Source organism: Dermacentor andersoni, chromosome 11 (assembly GCF_023375885.2).
Source record: "Dermacentor andersoni chromosome 11, qqDerAnde1_hic_scaffold, whole genome shotgun sequence".
NCBI classification, from domain to species: Eukaryota; Metazoa; Arthropoda; class Arachnida; order Ixodida; family Ixodidae; genus Dermacentor; species Dermacentor andersoni.
In genome coordinates, this window is record NC_092824.1 from 64,877,520 (window position 1) to 64,899,101 (window position 21,582).

Genomic DNA, 21,582 nt, shown 5'->3' on the forward strand with positions numbered 1-21,582 from the left:
CTTCACTATGGTCCCGTGCAATTTCTACGCTATACACGAACATTTTGCACTTCGTCACCATGCGCGACCTTAATACTTCATATATCACCACGGGGGCAAATTTTAGTATAGCCGAAGACCGCAAAATATCGCGGTTGAAGCTTTTCCAAGCAACGTGGACGTTCTCCAGTCATCGTCAAGTGGCTTGAGTCAACCCGTCAAAGTCCAACCAAGAAAGGGGGATGGTTACTTCAACTGGGTTAGCACCCATGTTAGAAGAAGGCAGTACCCACAGAGGAGTTCTGCAGCGTGCGTGCGTGCGTGCGTGCGCGTGCGTGTGTGCGTGCGTGCGTGCGTGCGTGCGTGCGTGCGTGCGTGCGCGTGTTTGTGTGTGTTTCGTTTTTTTTTATTCTTTTTCGCTCTCGCCTATCGTATCCCCTTGCCCCTCCACCGGTACAGGGTAGCCAACCGGAGATAATCTCTGGTTAACCGCCCTGTCTTTCCCTTGCCTATCTCTCTCTCTCTCAAAAAAGAACAGCGCCAGGAAAGGACAAACAGAAAGGACAGCTGTCACTCCGCTTGACTTCCCTGGAATTTTTTTTTAAATATTTGTCACTACAGAGGTATTTGTATGCTTCGCGGCACCATCAAAGGGACCAGCAACATGAACACCTTGTCAAAACCTCAACACCTCAAAGCAGCTATGAGAACAGACCCATCCAATCGAACGACTAGATATAGTGAAGAGGTCCTTTTACTCTCTTCTGCGTTATCTGAGGTACTTGGAGCACTCCGCTATATATCTAGCTTTATCTATAAGGGTTTCAGGAAGACACTAAGTGGTTACAAAACGGAGTGTAGCGGTTATCAAGAGATTATTCCTTTCCTGCAACACAGCATTCGCTCCTGTGGACATGGTGATCTATGTGATGATCACCACTGAATAGAATAATCAAATAAACGTCACAAGTTAAATTCTTTAACAAGAACTCTAGAGTGCACGTTGAAATTGCGAAGTTTAGTCCAGCCAGAACACAAGGCTTGCGCTCATTAGCTATAAATTGTGCGTATAGCACCTTTTTGGGGGAAACTAGCACTGCCTTTTGCGATCCAGCTCGTCGGTGCGCCCTGCGATGTGTTAGCTTCCTGGTTAGCTCAGATATGGTAGACAGACCGCTCAGGAAAGGCATCATCCCATTCAGCGTTCATCACATTTGGCGTCACAGCTTAGAGGAACACAAAAGGAAGATGCTAGGTCGAGCTAGGTCGAGAAATTAACAGAACTTGCGCAAGCGAGAGAATTACGAGAAATGGAAAATCGCAGTGACGCCACCTATTCGGTGGCCACGGTACTTCCCGCGCGGCGTCATTGCTGGATAACTGACCGTGTGTGACAGAGGAATGTCACATGACTACTACGTCAGCTTATCCATCTTGGCGCGGGCGATTCAAATTCAGGAGCAGAAACGGGACCTCAGTTGGCAATTCTTGGCGCAACAAAATCACATACTCGGACACAGAAAACAATGATGCACTCCTAGAGGTAGAATCGAAGCACCAGGCGTTAGAATGGGGGTCGTATTGCCAAATTCGGTGACTCGCCCTGTGGAAGGCACTGTTGGTTTAATAGTGTAAAGGTATTAAGGTGCACTGCTGAATGTCCCACATAAAAAAAAAATTTGAACAAATTGCTTAGCTTTATTTCTGGTCCCATAGAGTACATTTCTACAAAAAGAATAAGAAAACAGTTATTTGACTCGGAACATAGTTACTATAATAATTAATTAGTGATTGGTTTTTGCTGAAGTAATGCACAGCCGAAACTTCACTACAGCGGATCAAAAAAGCAACTACGGGCTTTGTGTAACGTTCCAAACGTTAAATCAACTCTGAGGGATCAGTGCCATCGAAGCACATATGGTACATTGGCCAGTACAGGTTTGAAAAGGAATTCGTAGATGGTGCGGCAGCCAACGTACGCTTAATACGCTTAACATGTTTAGAAATGTTGGCAACAGTCGGCAATGTGGTGTCTACTTGAGTGGTACTTAGAGATTTTCCTTTTTTTTTTGTTCAATTTTTAGCTGATATTTGCAGAGCGTTCGCGCGCATACCAACACCTATAGGCGACTTGAAGCAGCACAGCGGGCGCATTTTCCCGAGCCAGACTCCGTCGAGTCCTGGCGAACGAGACGCATCACGTCTGTGCAAAGAGTGGAGTTCGTAATGCTTAAATAAACGGAAGCAAGTGGGAGTGAAAGCAGGTGGGCCGCTCTCCAGAAACCTTATAGTGTTTGAAGATCTACTGTTATTGCAGTAACTCCAGTCGACAGGTCGCGGCGATCGTTCTTATACTCGGTGCATAGCACATTGAAATGTGCTCTCTCTCTCTCTCTTTTTCATCCCTATATAGCTCCTTCCCCTATTGCTGGGCAGCAAGCCTACCTGCCTTTGCTCTCTTCTACTTATCGCTTTCTCTCTCTTTCTCTTCGCGCGGAAGCAAATCTGTGATTGGCAGCTATCTGAAATGTATCACGTCATATTGTAAACAAAAACAATTTTTTTTTTCACTTTTTTTTCAGGGTTGCTTACCGTAGAGCATTACATAAAGAGGCGCGATAGCGGTAGTTTGCTCAGCGCGGGGAAATAATAGTCGGTATACGGAGGGCCAGGCGGGACACGTAGCACTCGACAGCCAACGGACTTAAAACCAGCGTCGACCACGCATTCGTGGCTTGCTCACCGCGTCCTCTCCCGCACAGTCAACCGTGTGGCTGACGTTGCCCTCGGGGACGAACTTTCCCGGCACGAGGCTGTCAACGTCGTCGGCCTTCCTCGCCTGGATCAAGAAGCCCTTGAAGGTGCCAGCCAGCGTGACTGCGAAGCCGCAAACGTAGGGGGAAAGGGGTGAGGAAACAGACGCGCCGAGAGACACCCAAAGGTCACTTTGCAACATCGTAAAACAGAAAAGAAAGAAGAAGACGAAAAATACGAGAAGCTACTCGACAAGCACGCAAGCTTAGCACGTCTCCGAGCGTTGCAATTATCGTACACGCCTCCGCTCCAACGTGCCGTTACGCGCTGAGGCGCCTTACGACACAGTCACGCAGGGGCACGGCCCCGACTAGCTCGTGAGGATTTCTCCGGCATCGCAGGAGCGAATGAGTCGAGGAGCGCGTCCGAAGCGGTGCATACACGGTCTCGGAGGCAGTTGCCGTTGGCGCGACGGTGACGACAGTGCGCTTCAAATGATGCCGAAGGCTTAACGTCAAGGCTGAAAAAAAGAATAATAATCGTAACCTCTTATAGCCTGAATATTCTGGCCTGAAAACCATTCGAATTACCGTTAAAGATACCCTGGTATAAAAGTGACAAACAGGGATAAGGTGCCCCAGCAAGGCCGGCCAACGTTTGTTTAAGTTTTAAAGTTTGAGTTTTCAAAGCACCTCGAATAGCTTTCGGGGAATTCGGCGGTAACACAGTAGCTGGCATTTCGAACAGCATCGAATTAATTAATTCGTCCACTCATTCCGCACGACCTGCCTGTGGTGATGGCGCAGAACCACCCGATAAAAGCTGTCCTTCGCGCGCTCAGTGGAGCTCACCTTTGACGCTCTGGTCGGGATGCTTTTGGGCCGTCAGCCTGTAGGCGTCGGTGGCGGTCTCCGAAGGGCCACCGTGTCCCGGGATCATGCTGTCGCAGGCGCCCTGCGGGGCGCCGGTGTGATAGGGAAGCGCTCCACCAAGCAGCACGAGCAGCACAGCCACGAAGAAGGGCAACCGCGTAGCCATGGTGGCTGTTCGACCCTGATATCTGGCAGAGAAAGGTACAAGAAAAAAAAGGAAGTTGCGTTGAGACACAAGTTTCTGGAAGACTTTCAACAGAGGACAGACTCGCTGGGATGACACGAAACAAAAATGCAAAGCCAACATAGGCTGGCGGCTTGGTTAGCCCCTCCCCCTATCCCAGTTAACCCCTGTTCCCTATTTCCTGTATGCGGTATATTGCCTCTTTGTGCAGGTGGGTCCCTAGATGGGGAAATTGTGCAATAGAGATGACTAACGTAAAGGGTTTGACGCCGTAGTTACACATTTTGATTTGATGTTTGATTCGATGCTTATTTCTTTCAAACGAAAGGGGAAGCCAAGGCAGAAGGCGGTAGGGTTGACTGGGCATTGGCTCCCTGTTACAGACCGGGAGTCAAGTAGCAATATACTGCGAAGTTGCAAGCTAAAACATTACCAAAGCTGTAAATTTCATTACTCGTGTCTATTTTGTCAAATGTTGTTTACCTTTATTTACTTTTTGGTGGCCTATCTGAGGACTTTACCTATAACTGAATCAATACCTAAACTATACAACCACCGCGTATTTCGTAAAACACCACTACAGCGTTACGCGCGTGTGATTAATTAGGAAGGGTCCAAGCGGAAGCTTTGCCTTAAGATTGGTATAACGACACATCTGTCGCCTTCCGATAGAATCGGCTACCAAAACTTGTCAGACGTTACTTACAATAAACTCCCCTCCCTCCTCCCCTTAACCCTCTGAGAAAATTCATTTGAACAGGAAACATATCTACGTAGGCCTTTGCAGGAAAAAAAATAATAAATAACTGAATTTAGATATACGCACACGACGCTTCCGCATGCGGCGCATAATTATGCCAGGAATGTGAAATACTCGGATTGCATTCGGAATTTCGACGAAATAACAACTCAAATGTATGGAGGATATGCGCATACGCATATGCCCCGCACGCCAGAAGCGGAACGTCCCGGATAATCCCTGAGCGACCGTGACCGACGGTTATCCGGCACGCCGCAAGCATTCCGTGACTTCCAATGTAAGAAAAAGAAGGAGGGCGCTTCGAACCGAGTTCTCGGGACCTCTCACCAGGTCAATGCTCATGCGTGCGAGGCGAGAGTGCCTCACCGTAATCGCGTTTCTCACGCGACCAAGTTCCACGCTGCGCTGCATACATTTTGCCACGTCCCCTTCCATTCCTCGTCAGTACTGTTCTACAAATGACAAAATTTCAATTAATTATGGGGTTTTACGTGCCGAAACCACAATCTGATTATGAAGCACGCCGAAGTGGGGGAACTATGGAAATTTAGACCAACTGGGGTCCATTAACTCGCACCTAAATCTAAGTACACGGGTGTTTTCGCATTTCGCCCCCAAGGAAATGCGGCCGCCGTGGCTGGGATTCGATCCCGCGACCTCGTGCTCAGCAGTCCAACACCATAGCCACTGAGCAACCACGCTGGGTTAGAAAATTTGAAGAGAAAAAAAAAAAAAGAACGCGTGATCAGCATACGGCAAGCATTTCCAATTCAAGTCCAGCAGCTTGCTGCTGTCCTCGAAAATAAAAGCCTACAGTACTGAACAAAAGTTTGGAGACCACGGCTTCGGCAAAATTGTAATATTTCTAGCACATTGCCGCAAAAACGAAATTATAGTTGAATATACTGTGCCGATCCATAACGCGCACGTCGGGAGTAGCACATTATTTCAGCCGGCATGCGCTATTAAGTTGCGAAGCAAAACAAGTTCTCGCTGCGCCATTGGCGTCCAAGTTTTTGTACTCGAGTGCACAATTATCGCATTATGCCAATACTGACGCACGGGGCAGAAACGTGGAGATTAACAAAGAAGATTGAGAAGAAGTTAAGGACCGCGCAACGAAAGATGACACGGAAAGTGATGGGCACAACGTTAAGGAACAGGAAGACAGCAATGTGGATTACAGATTACGAAGGTAGCCGATACTCAAGCTGAAATTAAAAGAAAGAATTTAAAACATCAAGATTGATTGATTGATTGATTGATTGATTGATTGATTGATTGATTGATTGATTGATTGATTGATTGATTGATTGATTGATTGATTGATTGATTGATTGATTGATTGATTGATTGATTGATTGATTGATTGACACAAACTGCAGGTAACCGTGCTGCCCAAGGAGGAGAGAGTTTGCCAGATTTTTTTCGAATGAAGTAAATGGTCATGGATTCGACAACATTTACAAGTAAACATTTCCTATTTTGGCACGTAGTAGGCAATGATTATTTTGAAAGGCATGTTATAGAGAAATTAGTGCATGGTGCTCTGTGTTGGCAGATGTCTTCATCCGTGATAAACCAAGTCGGAGAATTTTGCTTGGGCGACCAATAGCGGTCAACGTGAAGCGATCCGGTCCAAGCTTCCAAAACGCATTATAAACTGATGACGTTTTGCCGTCTGAGGTAATAAATCGGGCAGCCAGGTGCTGAAATCTTCTCGACCGACGATTTCCTTAGAACAGATCGCACACACGTTCTTGGGCATTCGATTTCATCGCCTTTGTCTATAACTCGCCCCGTTACCCCCTTTTCTGGGTTAACTGGTGCGAGTTGTATGCCAATTTACACCCTTTATCGTTTTTAAGGGTCTAAATTATTTTACAATATAACCAGTCTAGGCTGTCTACGCACGCAGTCCCACGTCCACTTCATTTACCATGTGTTCACTAAAACAAAACGCGTATTAGGCCTACACACTATAATTATTCTGGTGCGACGTCTTCTGATTAGGAGTACGAGAATATTCGAATTTTCATGCGCGAGTCAAAAAGTGTTTGCTGTGCATGCTGCTAAGCGTTCGCTCCAATTTCTTCCTGACGAAACAAAGTCCGAATCGAAACCCGCATTTCGTAAAGTCGGCAGCAAAAATTCACAGAACGCGTACCCTGAAGAAAAGGGTCATATTTCTAGAGACCGGGCACGCCACCTAGCATGTAGATCTTCTACCTGCACTATGGTGCATACGCGACTAACACGGCTTTGTGCTGTTATATCCAGGGAAAGACAAAATTGTGCCAAAGCCCATCTCTATCGCAGCACCAATGTCCCACAATTATTTTTACGCCGACCGTGCTACAAGAGTAAAAAATTCACTTTTTCCGTTGTTGCTCTTGCCTTTACGACTGCGCGCTGCTGGAAGAACTGACCGCCTTCCACTGTTTCTTTTTACACATATATTTTTTTCTCGTCAGTTATTGAATGCTGCTCCGCGACTCCGCAAATCCCGTTCCCAACGTTCCCTCTGCTTCAGGATGCGGAGTTGTCCTTCGCGGTAATGAATGTTTCGAAGAGGACCGTAGGCACGTTTCCGCCCTTCCTCCTCTCACAAACGCACGGGCACACACAAAAAGAAGCACCAGCTAGCTTTATGTCCGCGGAAAAAAAAGAATACCGAACGTGATGGAAGAACACGTAGAAAGTGCACGCCAAGGTTGCAGGAGAGAACAAAGAAGACAGAAGAAAGAAAACACAAAACACACACATCCACAAAAGCAGACGTGATGATCGCGAGAAAGCGGGAAGGAAGGGCCAAGCACCGTCGGTTCACTGACTCCCACGTAATAGCCGCGGCGCAGGGAAGCAGCCAGCGACGTTGCGTGTGCCAAAGCCGAGCCGGAAACAAAAGCCCCCTGCAATGGGCAACGGAGGTACGAGCCATAGACATGCTAGACCCGCCATACGCGTCGGGGGCCTCGCACGCAAACGAAGCTTGCGCACGCGCCAAGACGCGACGCAAGGTCAAACCACACGGGACGTCTGCTACGCCCGCATGGCAACGCTGCGTGCCGTCTGGTCGAAGAGTTTCGGGCTGTTCCGAGTCGGTGTTGTGCCGAGCAGACGCACGGAATGAGGAAACCAGAAGACGCGGAGATGGGCGGGCGAAATGAGCCGGCCTGTCGTGATATCAACGTTGATTTTCCACGCCATTTCTTAACTGGTTTAGCGACGTGGGCGGGGCCGGCGCGCATCCGACGAGAGCTGGCTGTTCCGGTATACTGGATCGCGCCGTGGCGTTCGGGAGGACTATAGAGTAATGGTGTACGTGCGCCTCTGGAACTGGTTCCTTGCATGTTACCGCACGTTGTTGAGTTTATTGCTTGACTTTGTTAGTTTCTTGTAGCGTGCACGTATGCGGAAATCCACCGAAGGATACTTTAAGCCGTGCGCACTATACGTGTTGCGCGAGTGTGCTTGTTCTATTGTTCCGGTTATGTGAACGGCGCGTGGCGTCATAGGTACGCTGGCATAATGAGATGAGTGTGCCTGTTAACTACGTGTCACTTGTCGCGGTGAAGGTTATTTGACCGCTTCCCTTGTTTATCCCCCCCCCCTCAAATACACACAACGGCGTGCCTCATAATTAATACCGTTGTCATGGCCCGTACAATCCCAGAATATAATTTCTGCACTTGTGTGTTTCTTAGCGTGCTCGCATCAGAAGATGCTCGGACACTGAGTTACACACTATGCACATCATACGTATTATGCTTCATGGGCTGCCGGCGCTAACTGAAACGACGAGTGAAAAACAAGCACTGGGTGAAAGTGTCACCTACTAGTCGACTCATCGAGTGTGGTAAGTCACGAAACTGCAGCCTGTCACATGTTTGTTGACACGTCCTGACAAAAGCAAAGAAAAATAGATTCTACCAGAGATATGCCGCGGCTTTCAGAGCAGAGCACGTGGATGCGGTGAAAGTGAACGTACTCAGTGCCGTGTATGGCAACGCGCATCGAAAATCTTACATGAAAACTTCATAAATCGCCATCGAATGCTTCTGAAAAAAAAATACGAAATGAACCATAGACATTGCCTTTAAGTACGTAATACACGTAAATGCTTGTTTCTGTATCATATTTTAAATATATATTGAATTACAAAAATGACAGCTAACATGGCAGCGGCTTCCCAGTTGCCACTCTTTTTCCAAACAGCTTTTCCTCTAGATTTAGTATACTAACTCTATACCCTATGTTGTACCCACTAGATCGTGGACTATTTACTGAAGTACTATAGCGCCAAACAGACGACACAAGAAGAAGAGACACGGACGAGCGCTCGTCCGTGTCTCTTCTTCTTGTGTCGTCTGTTTGGCGCTATAGTACTTCAGTAAATATGCACCAACTAGCCCAACAAAAAGTTCTCGTGGACTATGCCTAGTGACCAAGTTGGCAGCAAAACGGTTCAATACAGACAGATCGTCCCCCAATAATGTGTGAAGCTCCCGAAGAATGCTAATAGAATTACTAACATTTCGCTCAACGATGTGTTATAACCGTTAAACACAAACAATGGCGTCGCGCTTAGTAACATGCGGGGGAGAAGACCTGTTACATCCAGATCAGCACGCGCATGTCGGTAGGCTGTCTTGATGCTACCCCGTCCAGCAACCCAGTGCCGTTCCATCGCGTCGCCAATTTCGCGGCCACGTAATGGCGTTCGTAGGGCAACCGGCTCCGAATGAAAACTGAAGGAAACAAGAATGAACGGAAGCTTGATGAACCATAAACAATTCGGGTTTGATCATTCGCCGATTCAATTGCAATTTGTTCAAGTTCACCAGGGCTGATATCAATATATAGCTCAGTAAAACAGGAACGTATACAAAGCCCCCCCAAGCTGCACCATGCACAGCCAAAAAGGTTATCCAGCAAGTTCTGAAGTACGAGAAGCTTTTATCGTGCACATTTGTCGTGTTGCCGTCTATTGAAGAATGAAAACTTGGTAACAAACAGAAAAAGTAAGTGTATAACAGAAACAACAAATTCAATAAAACGGTACGAACTATCAAAGGCGATTGCGAAAGTCCACGATTAGGTCGTGCTAGATAAAGCGACCCCACAAGCTGTGTTATAAGCTAGTAATGTGTGTGAATGAGCGAATAAAAGAAGTCGTGTCTGAGTTTCACAAGAGCTAGAAGCCCTGCCAAAGAACACTACTGGAAACAACCGTAAGATACCGCGCGTGAGCCGGTACAAGCCCCCTCCCTCACCCCCCTCCAAAATAAAAAGAAGTAAAGCGAGAAAGAAACGAAGAAAAAGAGCGCTGTAGGTTGTGACAGCTTCCGACAACAATGTTTGCTTGCCAAAGCCTCTTCAGTCGAGTAGACAAGGCGACAAAAAACCTTAGACAGGCTAAGCGACGAATCGTAAGGACGCCGTAACGACCAAACAAATGACCAGTTCCGGTGCGATCAAAGAGTAGGCAGAGGGCTAAAAGAAAAACGCCCGTAAAGAGAAGCAAACTCTATTCTCGGTCTCATCTCGCGTATAGCGAAACCCGACTCTCGACACGGCAATGCGTCTCCCCCCTAGCGAGCGCGCCGCAGTCGTTTCTACCTTGAAACACCACCTGCGCAAGCCGGGCGACTAGCAGTTGTAGCGACAGCGCCCGCGTACCCGCACAGCCCCCGTGTGCCAGGTATACGGCTAAATTGAGCTCTGTCCGCTCCCCTGCTTGTAACGGTGCGCGGTGGTCGAAGGTCGTCTACGATGTCGGCTGAGCGACAGCAGGCCGCGTGCTTACAGCGTTCTGTTGTCGAGGACGAACGGTGAAGTTGGTTAAAAACAAACGGGTAAACTGCGCCGTTAGAAGGTCAACTATACCGGAACGCCGAAGGGACAAGCTGGCGCAATGAGTCAGCGAATACAGACGCTGTACACACGATCGCTCTGTACAAAGAATTTGGAAGTATCGAAGAAGGCAACGGATAAAGAGAAAAAACAACTATATATGAACAATTTTGAGTAGCTTTTCTTAACTCCTAACGAGCTACCCGTCGAAGTGGCTCATTGCGCTATGGCGTTCGGCGGTCGAGCCCGTGGTCGTAGGTTCGATCCCCGGATGTTGCCACCGCGCATTAGGATTGAGTGGAGATGTAAGAACGCTTGCGTACTGTGCTTGAGAGCACACACCTGGTCAAAAATAATGCGGCCCATCATATTACTACGGCGTCTCTCATAGCCCTGTGTTGATGTGGCACTCTCCAACTATAAGTATATAGACAGCTTTAGTGCGCCGTTTCGGACGCGAGACGGTTACGCCTGCGCTACAGGCTTTTGGAGATTCCCCATCGCCAACGTGCAGCCCATCGCCAAATGATGTTGCGCCACCTGATAGATAGAAATGAGACACTTTCGCGACAGCAATGGCGGTTTGTGTCAAGCCTAACAGCGTCGAAACAAAGCTTACCTCAGTAATAACAAAAGGTCGCTAATGCAATGTCCTTATTAAACGTAAGTCAAATATGATTTTGCTATTCATTTCTTGCTGTCACGACAAAAAGCAAGTATATAGAAAGAGCGAATCCAAGCCGGTGGCCTGGACGTCCCCAAATTGTTACGCCACATATATGGTGTTGATCTACGCAGTCCTCACAGCGCTAAACCCAAAAAAAAGTTAGCGTCGCGTATGTAAACCGAAAATATCCTCATTGTGTTCTGCTCACGCGCACTTTAGACTAGCTATAGCACATGCAAGCGACTTCGTGCACGCAAAAATCTGAACTCCCTTGCATTCCATTTTACAGTTTTTGACTTCTCTTTGCTTATGTATACGGCCGATAAAGTCCTCCCACGCTTTGCTTTTCCTATATTTAAAACTCCGTTCTGCGTAAGCTATACTGAAGCTCTAATAACCCTTTGGTGATTCAGCATGCATTGGAATCTACGCGCACGAGTGCGCGCAGTCCTGCAGTGGACATAAAATATGATGATGATGATGATGATGATGATGATGATGATGATGATGATGATGATGATGACTACGACGACGACGACGACCAGTGTAATGGGGGCAAAAAATAAGGGAACACCAGCCGCGGCCATAAATGGAGAGACGTTGCGCTGCGCTACATTAGAGTGAGAGAGAGAGAAGGCTTAATGAAAGGAAAAGCAGTTATGAGATGGTTACACATTTACTGTACGTTCATAACCATCCCGCGGGTTTTGCCGAAAGCATGAATCCTGGCAGCCTTTATCGTATCTAGACGTTCGTAGTGACCATTGTGGGGATACAAGATGCATCGTTGTAATGGTTTGGCGGCTGTCGAATCGGTTAAGCGCGGTTTCAGATCTGCTTATCTCCACGCACTCTGACGCGGACAGGCCCGTGGCGGTCACGCACCGCTGAACAAGAAAGCATTACTATACGCATACATCCCCTCTACAGCGTCGAACAAGCCGCGCCTCCCCTCCGTATTCCACGTTCTCGATTTACCTTGCGGTAACGTTTGGCCCAACTTCATTAACGCACGGGCGCATCGAAAGCGCGGGCTGTACCACCCGGGGGGGACACCCCCCCAGACGCGCGGTATTACCATTTCTTCCCGGCGCCTGGCCCCAAGGTCAAGGCGGCCAGCGGAGCGCAACTGAACATGCAACCAGTGCGGCCCGGAAGGCGCGACCAACCGTGGCGCAGCCCACGTGTATGCAATGCATCCGCAGCTCGCTGACACGGTGGGTGGGTACGTGTACACGATTTTCTTTTCTCCCTCTCTCTTTCTCCTCGTTGCTTTCCTGCGGGCAATTTTATTTCCCCCGCCGCTAGCTGAATCAAAGATGGCGATATCGCGCGCGAATACGGGGAACCGTTTAAGCAGCTAGCTGCTCCGAGGATCCGAAGGTTCCGGGTTCGGATCACGCATACCGCAGGTGGTTTCGGGACCTACCGCGTGCATTGAGCTTCGCGCACAGTGGTGCGGAGCGACACGGCTTTCGAGAAATGAAACAAACAAGACAAAAGAGTGGACCGGTAAGAAACACGAGAAAAAGATGTCGCCGAAGGTCGTGGTGAATAACGCAGCCGACGAAGGCCGGCGTGCTAGCCATCTTTCCTTCCTCCTCCACAGTCAGTATTATGGGCGTACAATTTGGGGGCGTGCAAGTGGGGGGTGGAGACGTGTTCTCGGCGGGGATCAGAAACTGGTATGATAGAGCTCCGTCTACGATGTTCTCGTGCAGAAGTTCCGTACCTTAGCATTTCGCCAACTCAAGCCGCTTATCAAACCCGTACCCTGGGAGTCGAGGTACATATAGGATCAGACGAATGAAGTGCAGGCTGAACACAGGCGAGGACGCGCTTGGATGAAGCAATAAATTCGGTTCATGAGAGTGGCTTGTTGGGCTAGTTGGTACATGATTATGCATGGTGGCATGATGGGTACATGGTGGCTGGCCACCTTCCTGTCTCTTTGTCTATGTCTGCCTCTCGATTTTTTCCTACTCTCAAGTTTGCTGGCATTCTCCTAGCATAATAAATTCGGATATTCGAGGAAAGGATCGCTGCGAAGGCTCTCCCCCGGTGGATTGAGGGATCGGCGTGCACCGATGCGCCGCAAGTGGTTAATTCGAATGCGCTAAACGCAGATCTCCTTATAGCTACAAATCGGCGAAAAACAAACCGAAATTTATGGGCTTTTTTTTTTTTTTCACTAAGAATACGAACGCTGTTGAATTTCGCCTGATGGTTCCGAACTTTTGCGTTTTCAACTTCGAACGGAAAGCAGAACCTCAGCACGAATGTATACTGACGTTTTCCTTTCCGAACAAGCGCGCAAAAACATTTCTACCATTGGCTGCACAAAACTACATCCAGAGACTAAGATTCTCGGATCATGGCCCCACGCGTCGCAGGGTGACAAAGCGACGCGGCCACTGCCACGTTTCATGAAAGCGACTGGCCTCAGTGACCGATCATAGGCGTGAAGTTATGGACATCCGCATGTACTCACACCGATAGTGCTTTCTTCCCTCCCTCTCATTTCTTCTCTTAAACCCCTTCCCCTGTGTAGGGTAGCAAACCGGACGTGCGTCTGGTTGACCTCCCTAGCTTTCCTTCCTTCCTTTTCATCCTCCTCCTCTACGCTAGATCCGATATGCATGCAAAGAGGGCGCCACGTTTCAGTCACAATTTCTAAGCAGGGCGCAGCGCTACGCCTTTGAAGCTAATGCCGCGTTCAGACTACGTGCGCTACGTACGGATCGTTCGCATGGAACGTAAGCGTAAACGCAAAAAGCGCAACTAGTTTGTTCACATTACTGTTGCATTGAGCGGAAAGTACGCAACAATCGCAACCTGCCTGGGCGTAAACGTTGGGGTGCCCCCGTATACCTTTACGACAGGTACAGATACGACTGTTACGATGCCGCTAATGCGCGAAGCAGTTTCGGTTTGCATCTTCCGGTCACGGAGATTCGACGGTCGATGCGTCGCATATAAATGTAGAGCATGCAGCCATACGCCGGTCTCGCCAATAATGTGTACGAAATGCATTCCGTTTGCGGAGCTGTCATGCGAGTTGTTGGTGCGAGAAATTGAGTGGTGACGTTTCGTGTAGAAAAGCGTTCAGCAATATGCAGCGATGCGCGGCTGTCATTACTGTACGCTCCCGTTAGAAACATAGCCGTCGCAGCTGGGAGTCGAACACGTGACGTTCTTGCTGAGCATGTGGAATCCGCAAGCCGCAGTTGCGTAAGTGCATGTATACCAGATGTCTCCCTCCCCCCCCAAAAAAAAAGAAAGAACGGTGCAGCCTAACTAGTAGGGGTAGCTTAATTATTGCGGATACATTATTAAAGCCGGCAGGCGTAAGATAATGAGCGATTATCATTTGCTATCGCTTCACATAATTATGATTCATAAACTAAGATTTGTTCGATGGCTCTCACTTTATCAATTAAAGTTTGCGTAATTATATTTTGCGGAACATGTTACGATTGCGTTATTAAAAGAGCCGGTCTCTCCACATGGCATACCCATGCTCAGAAGTAATCCAGAAATTAGAACGATTTTCCAGACGTCCGTCCCCAATCTTGCGAGCCAAAAAAAAAACAATAATAATAATGGCGTTCCAGATAATTTACCGGAAAGCTTTCCTTACGCATAGCAAGGGATAAAAACTACTGTTAGCCCTATTGCAGCAGCAACAGGGACGAATACATCCAAGCTGGTGGTATTGTCTGAGGACTCCTAGGACTATCGGCACGCCTTGAACACTGCGTCCTGAAGTAATTGAAGCGCTGTGGCATCAGTAGCACCATCATTTATTTACTTATTTATTTATTTATTTATTTATTTATTTATTTATTTATTTATTTATTGATAACGAAGACAAACGGAATAGCTGAGGTGTTTTCTACCGCAGCATCTCAGCAGCCAATTTCTTAAAGAACGGAACAGAACGCAAAATAAGGGGCCATGTTATCGCAGGCTCCCCAGCATCCGCCGCCGCTAAGAAAGCCACGCCCCCGAAGGGCGATAAAGTGAGCACACGCGCACTACTTTCACTCCCCTGTTTCGAAGAATCAAGTCTCCACTCAAACACCCGACGTAACGCGACCCGCTGCTTAATTCACGAAACCACTTCTCCCTGCACACGCATGCAGGACTGCCGCCCTTACGGTCTTTCTTTCTCTTCTTTCCGCATAAATTAGAGCCGGCAGGGCACACTCGACAGAACGCGTAACGGTGTCGCAACGAAAGTCACCTCCGCGAGTGAAACGGCGACCCGGCGATAAGGTGAAGTGCTCGGGCGCCCCGCCCCGCCCGCCGATGATATCGCGACACCGGGACAGAGATACCGGGGGTACATACTCACGCCCAGACAGTTAGTTGCTCAACTGTGGCTCTTACTCACTGTTACTCAACAAGCGCGGGAAAAAAGATGAAAATTCAAAACGACAAAGCTGAAGTAACGCGCGAAGCTCGGCCGGAGGCAGTCTCTTACGGTAAGCACTCTGCCGCGCACTGCGTTATTGCTTTTTTTTTTTGTTTCTTTGTACGGTTATTCATTCGCGCATGCGTGATGGGGGCAAGTCTCGGAACGCCAACCGCTCAAGCTGTTTCGCTCGAGGAGTGCGGTGGTGGTGGTGGTATCGTTTGCCATGCATCGTGGAAACCGCACCCGCGCGGCTGTGGGCGCACCGAGTTGAGCAAGACCATGGGTGGGGTGCGGCACCGAGTCGAGCACGTGCCCGCGAGGTTTATTCGGTATGCACGCCACTGCCTGTCGCATAATACCGCGCGCGGCGCAAAAGTTGCGAAATGTGGAGGCGCGCGCGCGCACACATTTCTTTTTTTTTGCGTCTGAAAATTTTTGCGCTGGCGCCAACGCCGTTGGCAGTGTATATATACATATATATATGTATATCGCTCGCAGGTGCATGGTTGCAGTCTGACGAAGTGGCGGCGTAGCAGAGGCGGAAAAAACTGACGAAGTTTTTTTTCCTTTCGTTCAGCTGATTTGCAGGAGGAAGTTTTGTTATAAACAGTGAAAGGTAATGTTAGCAAGCCCTGCATGCACATAGCAGGGTTGACATCTACAGTTGCCGTTAAACTATTTCTGCGTCCCTCTCTCTCTCTCTCTCTAGTACTATAGGAACCTAGTACCAGAACTACGTATCAGGTAACTAGAACTAGTATCAACCGTATTTCGTTCTTGCGTTTACGTCTCATGTGCCTTGCGATGGCTCTAGGCGCGGCAAGAGTGGCTTTTTTTTTTTTTTTTGTACTTCAGTAGAGCGATTCACTCAGACAGCTCGAGTATCCACCTCTGTAGGGACCATTTAGAGGGACATTAAATACATACCAAAGCATTGATCACACCGTGCTAAGCCAGAAATGAAAAAAAAAAAAACAGGCTTGAAGCTCCGACGATCACTTTGTGACGCCATGGCAACTTGAAACCGTCTTTTCAGAATATATTGGTAGTTTTATTTGACAAATAAGATTTCCATGCATTCCAAGGTACTGAAAGCTCGGTGGGCTTGTAGATTTTTTAATGAGAACGAGCAACAATATTAAGATATAGTTTCAAATTCATGAAGTCATACCGTAACGCATCGGTGCTGCCGTTCAGGAGTCGAATTCAAGATTGGAGACTTAGAAGTTTATAGCACTATAGGCAATCCAATATATTTCGTCCATGTCCAGGAATTTCGGACATGGCCCCTTCGGTAATCTGCTGAACTTCACCGCAACACACCAGCGTAACTCAATGAGCAACACGTATATATTTCCCAAGTTTAGCAGAATTTTAACAAGTTTCAAACAGCAACGTAGAAAGGGCACTTCCTTCCAATAATATAGGCATTTGCGACACTTATTTCTAACCTTGCTGCTGCATTATAGCAGTGTTTTGGTTAGTACCAGAACCCTGCTATGACGCAACACTTAGTGCTCATTAAGTGTCATAAATTCATATGTTACTAGCAGAAATTACCCTCTCAACATTGTTAATGAACATTTGTCTAGGTCCATCTAAGCTTTTCTAACTGATTAATAATTGGTCGATCTGAAAATTTTTTTTTTTTTTTAAACGCTCCCCTTTCATTTTTTTGTGTAAGTATCCAATTTGTGTACCATGCTTGCCCTGTGTGCTTGAGTGTTTTGTGCGCTGTGGTCGGGGAAGGGGACTGACAGTCAGGCATTCGTGCCTTTTTGTCAGCCTCTTTGACAGAAATTCTCTTGCATTTTTTCTGTCAAAATAAACATTCATTCATATACGCTGGCGTGTTGCTCATTTTTGTTGCTTTTATGTTTTAACGTTATGTTCCATGACGTATTACTCGCAACGTACACTGGCATACACAAAATACCCTCATCCCTGGTGCTCTGAATGGATGTCATCATCATCATCATCAGCCTGATTACGCCCACTGCAGGGCAAAGGCCTCTCCCATACTTCTCCAACTACCCCGGTCATGTACTAATTGTGGCCATGTTGACCCTCCGAACTTCCTAATCTCATCTGCCCACCTAACTTTCTGTCGCCCCCTGCTACGCTTCCCTTCCCTCGGAATCCAGTCCGTAACCCTTAATGACCATCGGTTATCTTCCCTCCTCATTACATGTCCTGCCCATGCCCATTTCTTTTTCTTGATTTCAACTAAGATGTCATTAACGCGCGTTTGTTCCCTCACCCAATCTGCTCTTTTCTTATCCCTTAACGTTACACCTATCATTTTTCTTTCCATAGCTCGTTGCGTCGTCCTCAATTTAAGTAGAACCCTTTTCGTAAGCCTCCAGGTTTCTGCCCCGTACGTGAGCACTGGTAAGACACAGCTGTTATACACTTTTCTCTTGAGGGATAATGGCAACCTGCTGTTCATGATCTGCGAATGCCTGCCAAACGCACCCCAGCCCATTCTTATTCTTCTGATTATTTCACTCTCATGATCTGGATCAGCAGTCACTACCTGTCCTAAGTAGATGTATTCTCTTACCACTTCCAGTGCCTCGCTACCTATCGTAAACTGCTGTTCCCTTCCGAGACTGTTAAACATTACTTTACTTTTCTGCAGATTCATTTTTAGTCCCACCCTTCTGCTCTGCCTCTGCAGATCAGTGAGCATGCATTGCAGTTGGTCCCCTGAGTTACTAAGCATGGATGGATGTATAGCAGTAATAATTGCGCCAACAATTTTTTGGTGACTCATCTGAAACTTCAAAAAAGCACCCCATGGAACACGAATGAAAACAACAATTTACTATTTTTAGTATAAGTAATAAAAGTAAAAATAGTATGAAATGTGCAAAACCTGGTTCCTAGTTTCCAACTTTTGTAAGTCAGATCACTCAAGAAAGTATTATGAAGACTTATTGGCGTCTATATTAGCTCTATTGATGCCCATGCTATGTGAAATGGCGTAGCTTCAAAAATGTGAAAACGGGTAAGTTCTGGTAACCTTACTCTTTGCAGCAGGCACCTGGTTTCTTACTGCATTCTTTAGGCTCGGGTAGCAATGGACGTCAGGTCAGGGAACATGCTGGAGCCCCCTCATACTTGATTAATGCTTTCGGTTGGCTTGTCTGTGCATGCAACCAAGGCGGTCTAGTGTGCGTTCAACTGCCACTTAAGCCTCCGCGTGCTTTGTTAAGTTCCTGTGCAAGGCTATGCAGTAACGTGGAGTGCTGCAAAATACTGTGCAGTAACGAATAAGGGCACTTGCACAGGCTGTGTTCAAAATGCAAGAGATTAGACGACTAGTCAACCTTCGGTCGAAGGTCGGTCTGAAACCTGCGTGGTCTGAAATCTGGTTATAGCGTTATAAGTTATAAATAAGTTATAGCGAGGATTAAAAAAAAAAACTAACTTGAGCTATATTAGCAAATGAACCTCTTGCGACACGAAAAGAGTAGCTGCCATCGTCAAGGGCCGCTTGGTAACCCAGGAAAGACAATACATATGTACTGCTGGCGCCGCCGCCGTGAAGTTCCCGCAACAGCTTGCCGTGACGTCATGGTATTGCACGGCGTCTGCTCGGCCGCAATTAACCTTTTGATAGGTGAAGTCCAATTGCATTGTATTATAATAGAGCCAATGAGTGAAGTTAGCGCATGCCCTGAACTTATACTGAGACAAAACGAGCTCAAATACAAATTTCTCAAATTTCAATTTTTCAATATTTCTCTTCTAGTAATTATATTATTACCGTGAAATCAACGGAATTATTGCTTTGACAGAACACTTTATCGGTATAAACTGATTCAAAGTGTGTCTTAAGTGTACCTTTACGGTTCGCAGGCAGAGAAAGACAGAGACAAGAAAACGGTTTTACGAACTGACAGCGCAATCGCGCCCCCTTAAGAATGTCAAACTCGAAGAAAATAGAGAATGGAAGCGAAGAGTAGGGGGGGGGGGGGGGGGGAGGGAGTCCGAACAAAAAGGAGAAAGCGAGTTTGCATAGTAGCGCTACTCTTTCAAGCCATCCGGCGGCGTTCGGAAGGATGTCAAGGCAGCCGCAGCGTCACCCTCTGCGCAAGCACAGCTCACTCGCCTTGAGCAAGCCGTCGGGGTTCAATGCACGGCAGGGGAGCAACAATGTTCGCTTCTTTTCAGCCTTGCTTTCTAGGTCAAGCGGCGGCATCCACGGCGACCCCATACCTATCCGGCCTGCACGCCCCGCTCCCTCGCTTCACCAAGCCGATCACGTCTCGACTGCCCCCCCCCCCCCTCTCTCTCTCCTACACCTCTCAACCCTTCGCGCCCTTTCCCCCGCCCTGTCGATGATGCTTGCGTCATAGATGGGTGCCCGTGGCGAACGCGGCCGCTACTTTCGCTCGTCCGCGCTGACTCGCGTGGCAGGCGAGAGGTCGAACGTGCTGCCATGGATTCGTTTCTTCTTTTTTTTCTTCAACGGTGTCCGTTATTCCATGTAGCAGACTGCGGAGAAGCACTTGGCAGTGCGATGACATGGCACTCGGTGACAACCATTACCCACCACGGATTTGATAAGCACGCGAATACATGCGACTGCCGGATCACAAGCAGAACGAGACAGGAAGAAATCAAATTGAGTAGCAAAGAAGGAAATTTCGTTCCGTTATTCGGCTGCATAGAAAACGCAGAGCACACAGTAAAAACTGACGTCGCTGGCGCTGTGTGTGCATTTTTAGCCTCAACCCGAGCCTCATGCGTCGCTGCAACAAGTGCATGCAACAATGTGCAACTTTGCTTGGGTTGCAGTACACGAGAGCCTACACCTGTGAAAGCGAGTTGTGTTCACTTGAAGCACGTCACTGGTACGCTCGTGCAGTAGTCGTTTCTACGCATGAAAGTTTCTGCATCGAAATTTTACAGTCATCTCGGTGTCCTGCTTATTTCCTCGCTGTGTGTCCAGCAACCTGCCATGCCCTTGTCCAGGTGACACTTGTTCTACTAGAAATAGTTCTGCTACTATTCTCCAACAGGCTTTCTTTTTGTTAGCGCAGCTAAGTAAAGGCCTCGAGCGCAAAATTCACAATTCCAAGTACTCGAAAAGTACTCCACGAAGAGCTCAAGAACGCGCTCTGCCACCAAGTATGCCAGCCACGGAAAGACTTCAGATGAACTCACGACAGCATTTATGCACACATAAATCGGTAAAGACGACGGAACATTATAGAAACGCTTCGAAGACAAACGGGGATGCGGGAGCTAACTGTATACGTATTACTGCGATTCTAATTTCCACGGCGTCAAATCGATTCTCGAAGGAATTGATGCGAAAAAAAGAAATGCCCGCCAGTATGTGACGGGGAACTCCTTCCCCGGACGTTGAGCGAAGCCGCGTGGGCGCCCGTAAGTTCGAAATACATTTTCTGTTCAAGCCAATGCAGACTCATTCCTGAATGGAATGACCGACAACGCCGAATGACAACGCCTGTGGTGTCGAAGTAACTATACGTAGAACACCTTCCGTGCTAGTGCTCGTTCTTCTGAAAATGAAAGGCTTGACCTTTCGCAAGGCTCTAAACAAGCTACACGGAACACCTTTCTCGTCGGACAAAGTCTTGGGACCATCGTGTGGCATATTGACACGTGTACTTATCTTTATCGGGCGACCACGTTTCGCCGCCTAACAAATGTAATCGCGCAGCGCGGGACGCGCCTGCGTGTATGCGAAGTTTCTGGAAAGTTATCGATGCTTCTACCCGGCTGTCTGTTGTTGCCGAACGTTGTGTTATCTGATTTCATCGCGTGACGCGAATGGTGTAGAACTTTGTGGAAGGCACGCGGGTCCGAACGATTAGTCTGGAACATTCGACACCAGCCGTGGTTGCTCAGTGGCTATGGTGTTAGGCTGCTGAGCACGAGGTCGCGGGATCGAATCCCGGCTACGGCGGCCGCATATCGATGGGGGCGAAATGCGAAAACACCCGTGTACTTAGATTTAGGTGCACGTTAAAGAACCCTAGGTGGTCGAAATTTCCGGAGTCCCCCACTACGGCGTGCCTCATAATCAAAGTGGTTTTGGCACGTAAAACCCCA

At 47.9% G+C, this 21,582-nt stretch overlaps 1 protein-coding gene across 4 annotated transcripts in view; it reads right to left on the reverse strand.

The window, feature by feature from the left end:
* The window catches only part of LOC126517463 (putative ferric-chelate reductase 1 homolog), an 86,975-nt gene that overhangs the window by 26,741 nt on the left and 38,652 nt on the right, over positions 1-21,582 (reverse strand). For all 4 annotated transcript variants that reach the window (XM_055064492.2, XM_055064493.2, XM_050167185.3 and 1 more), the window contains exons 2-3: positions 3,585-3,793; positions 2,723-2,856 (exon numbers count right to left, since the gene is read on the reverse strand). In XM_055064492.2, coding sequence (XP_054920467.2) covers positions 2,723-2,856; positions 3,585-3,771 — 321 coding nt within the window. In that variant the 5' untranslated portion in view covers positions 3,772-3,793. The remainder of the gene's footprint in view (positions 1-2,722; positions 2,857-3,584; positions 3,794-21,582) is intronic.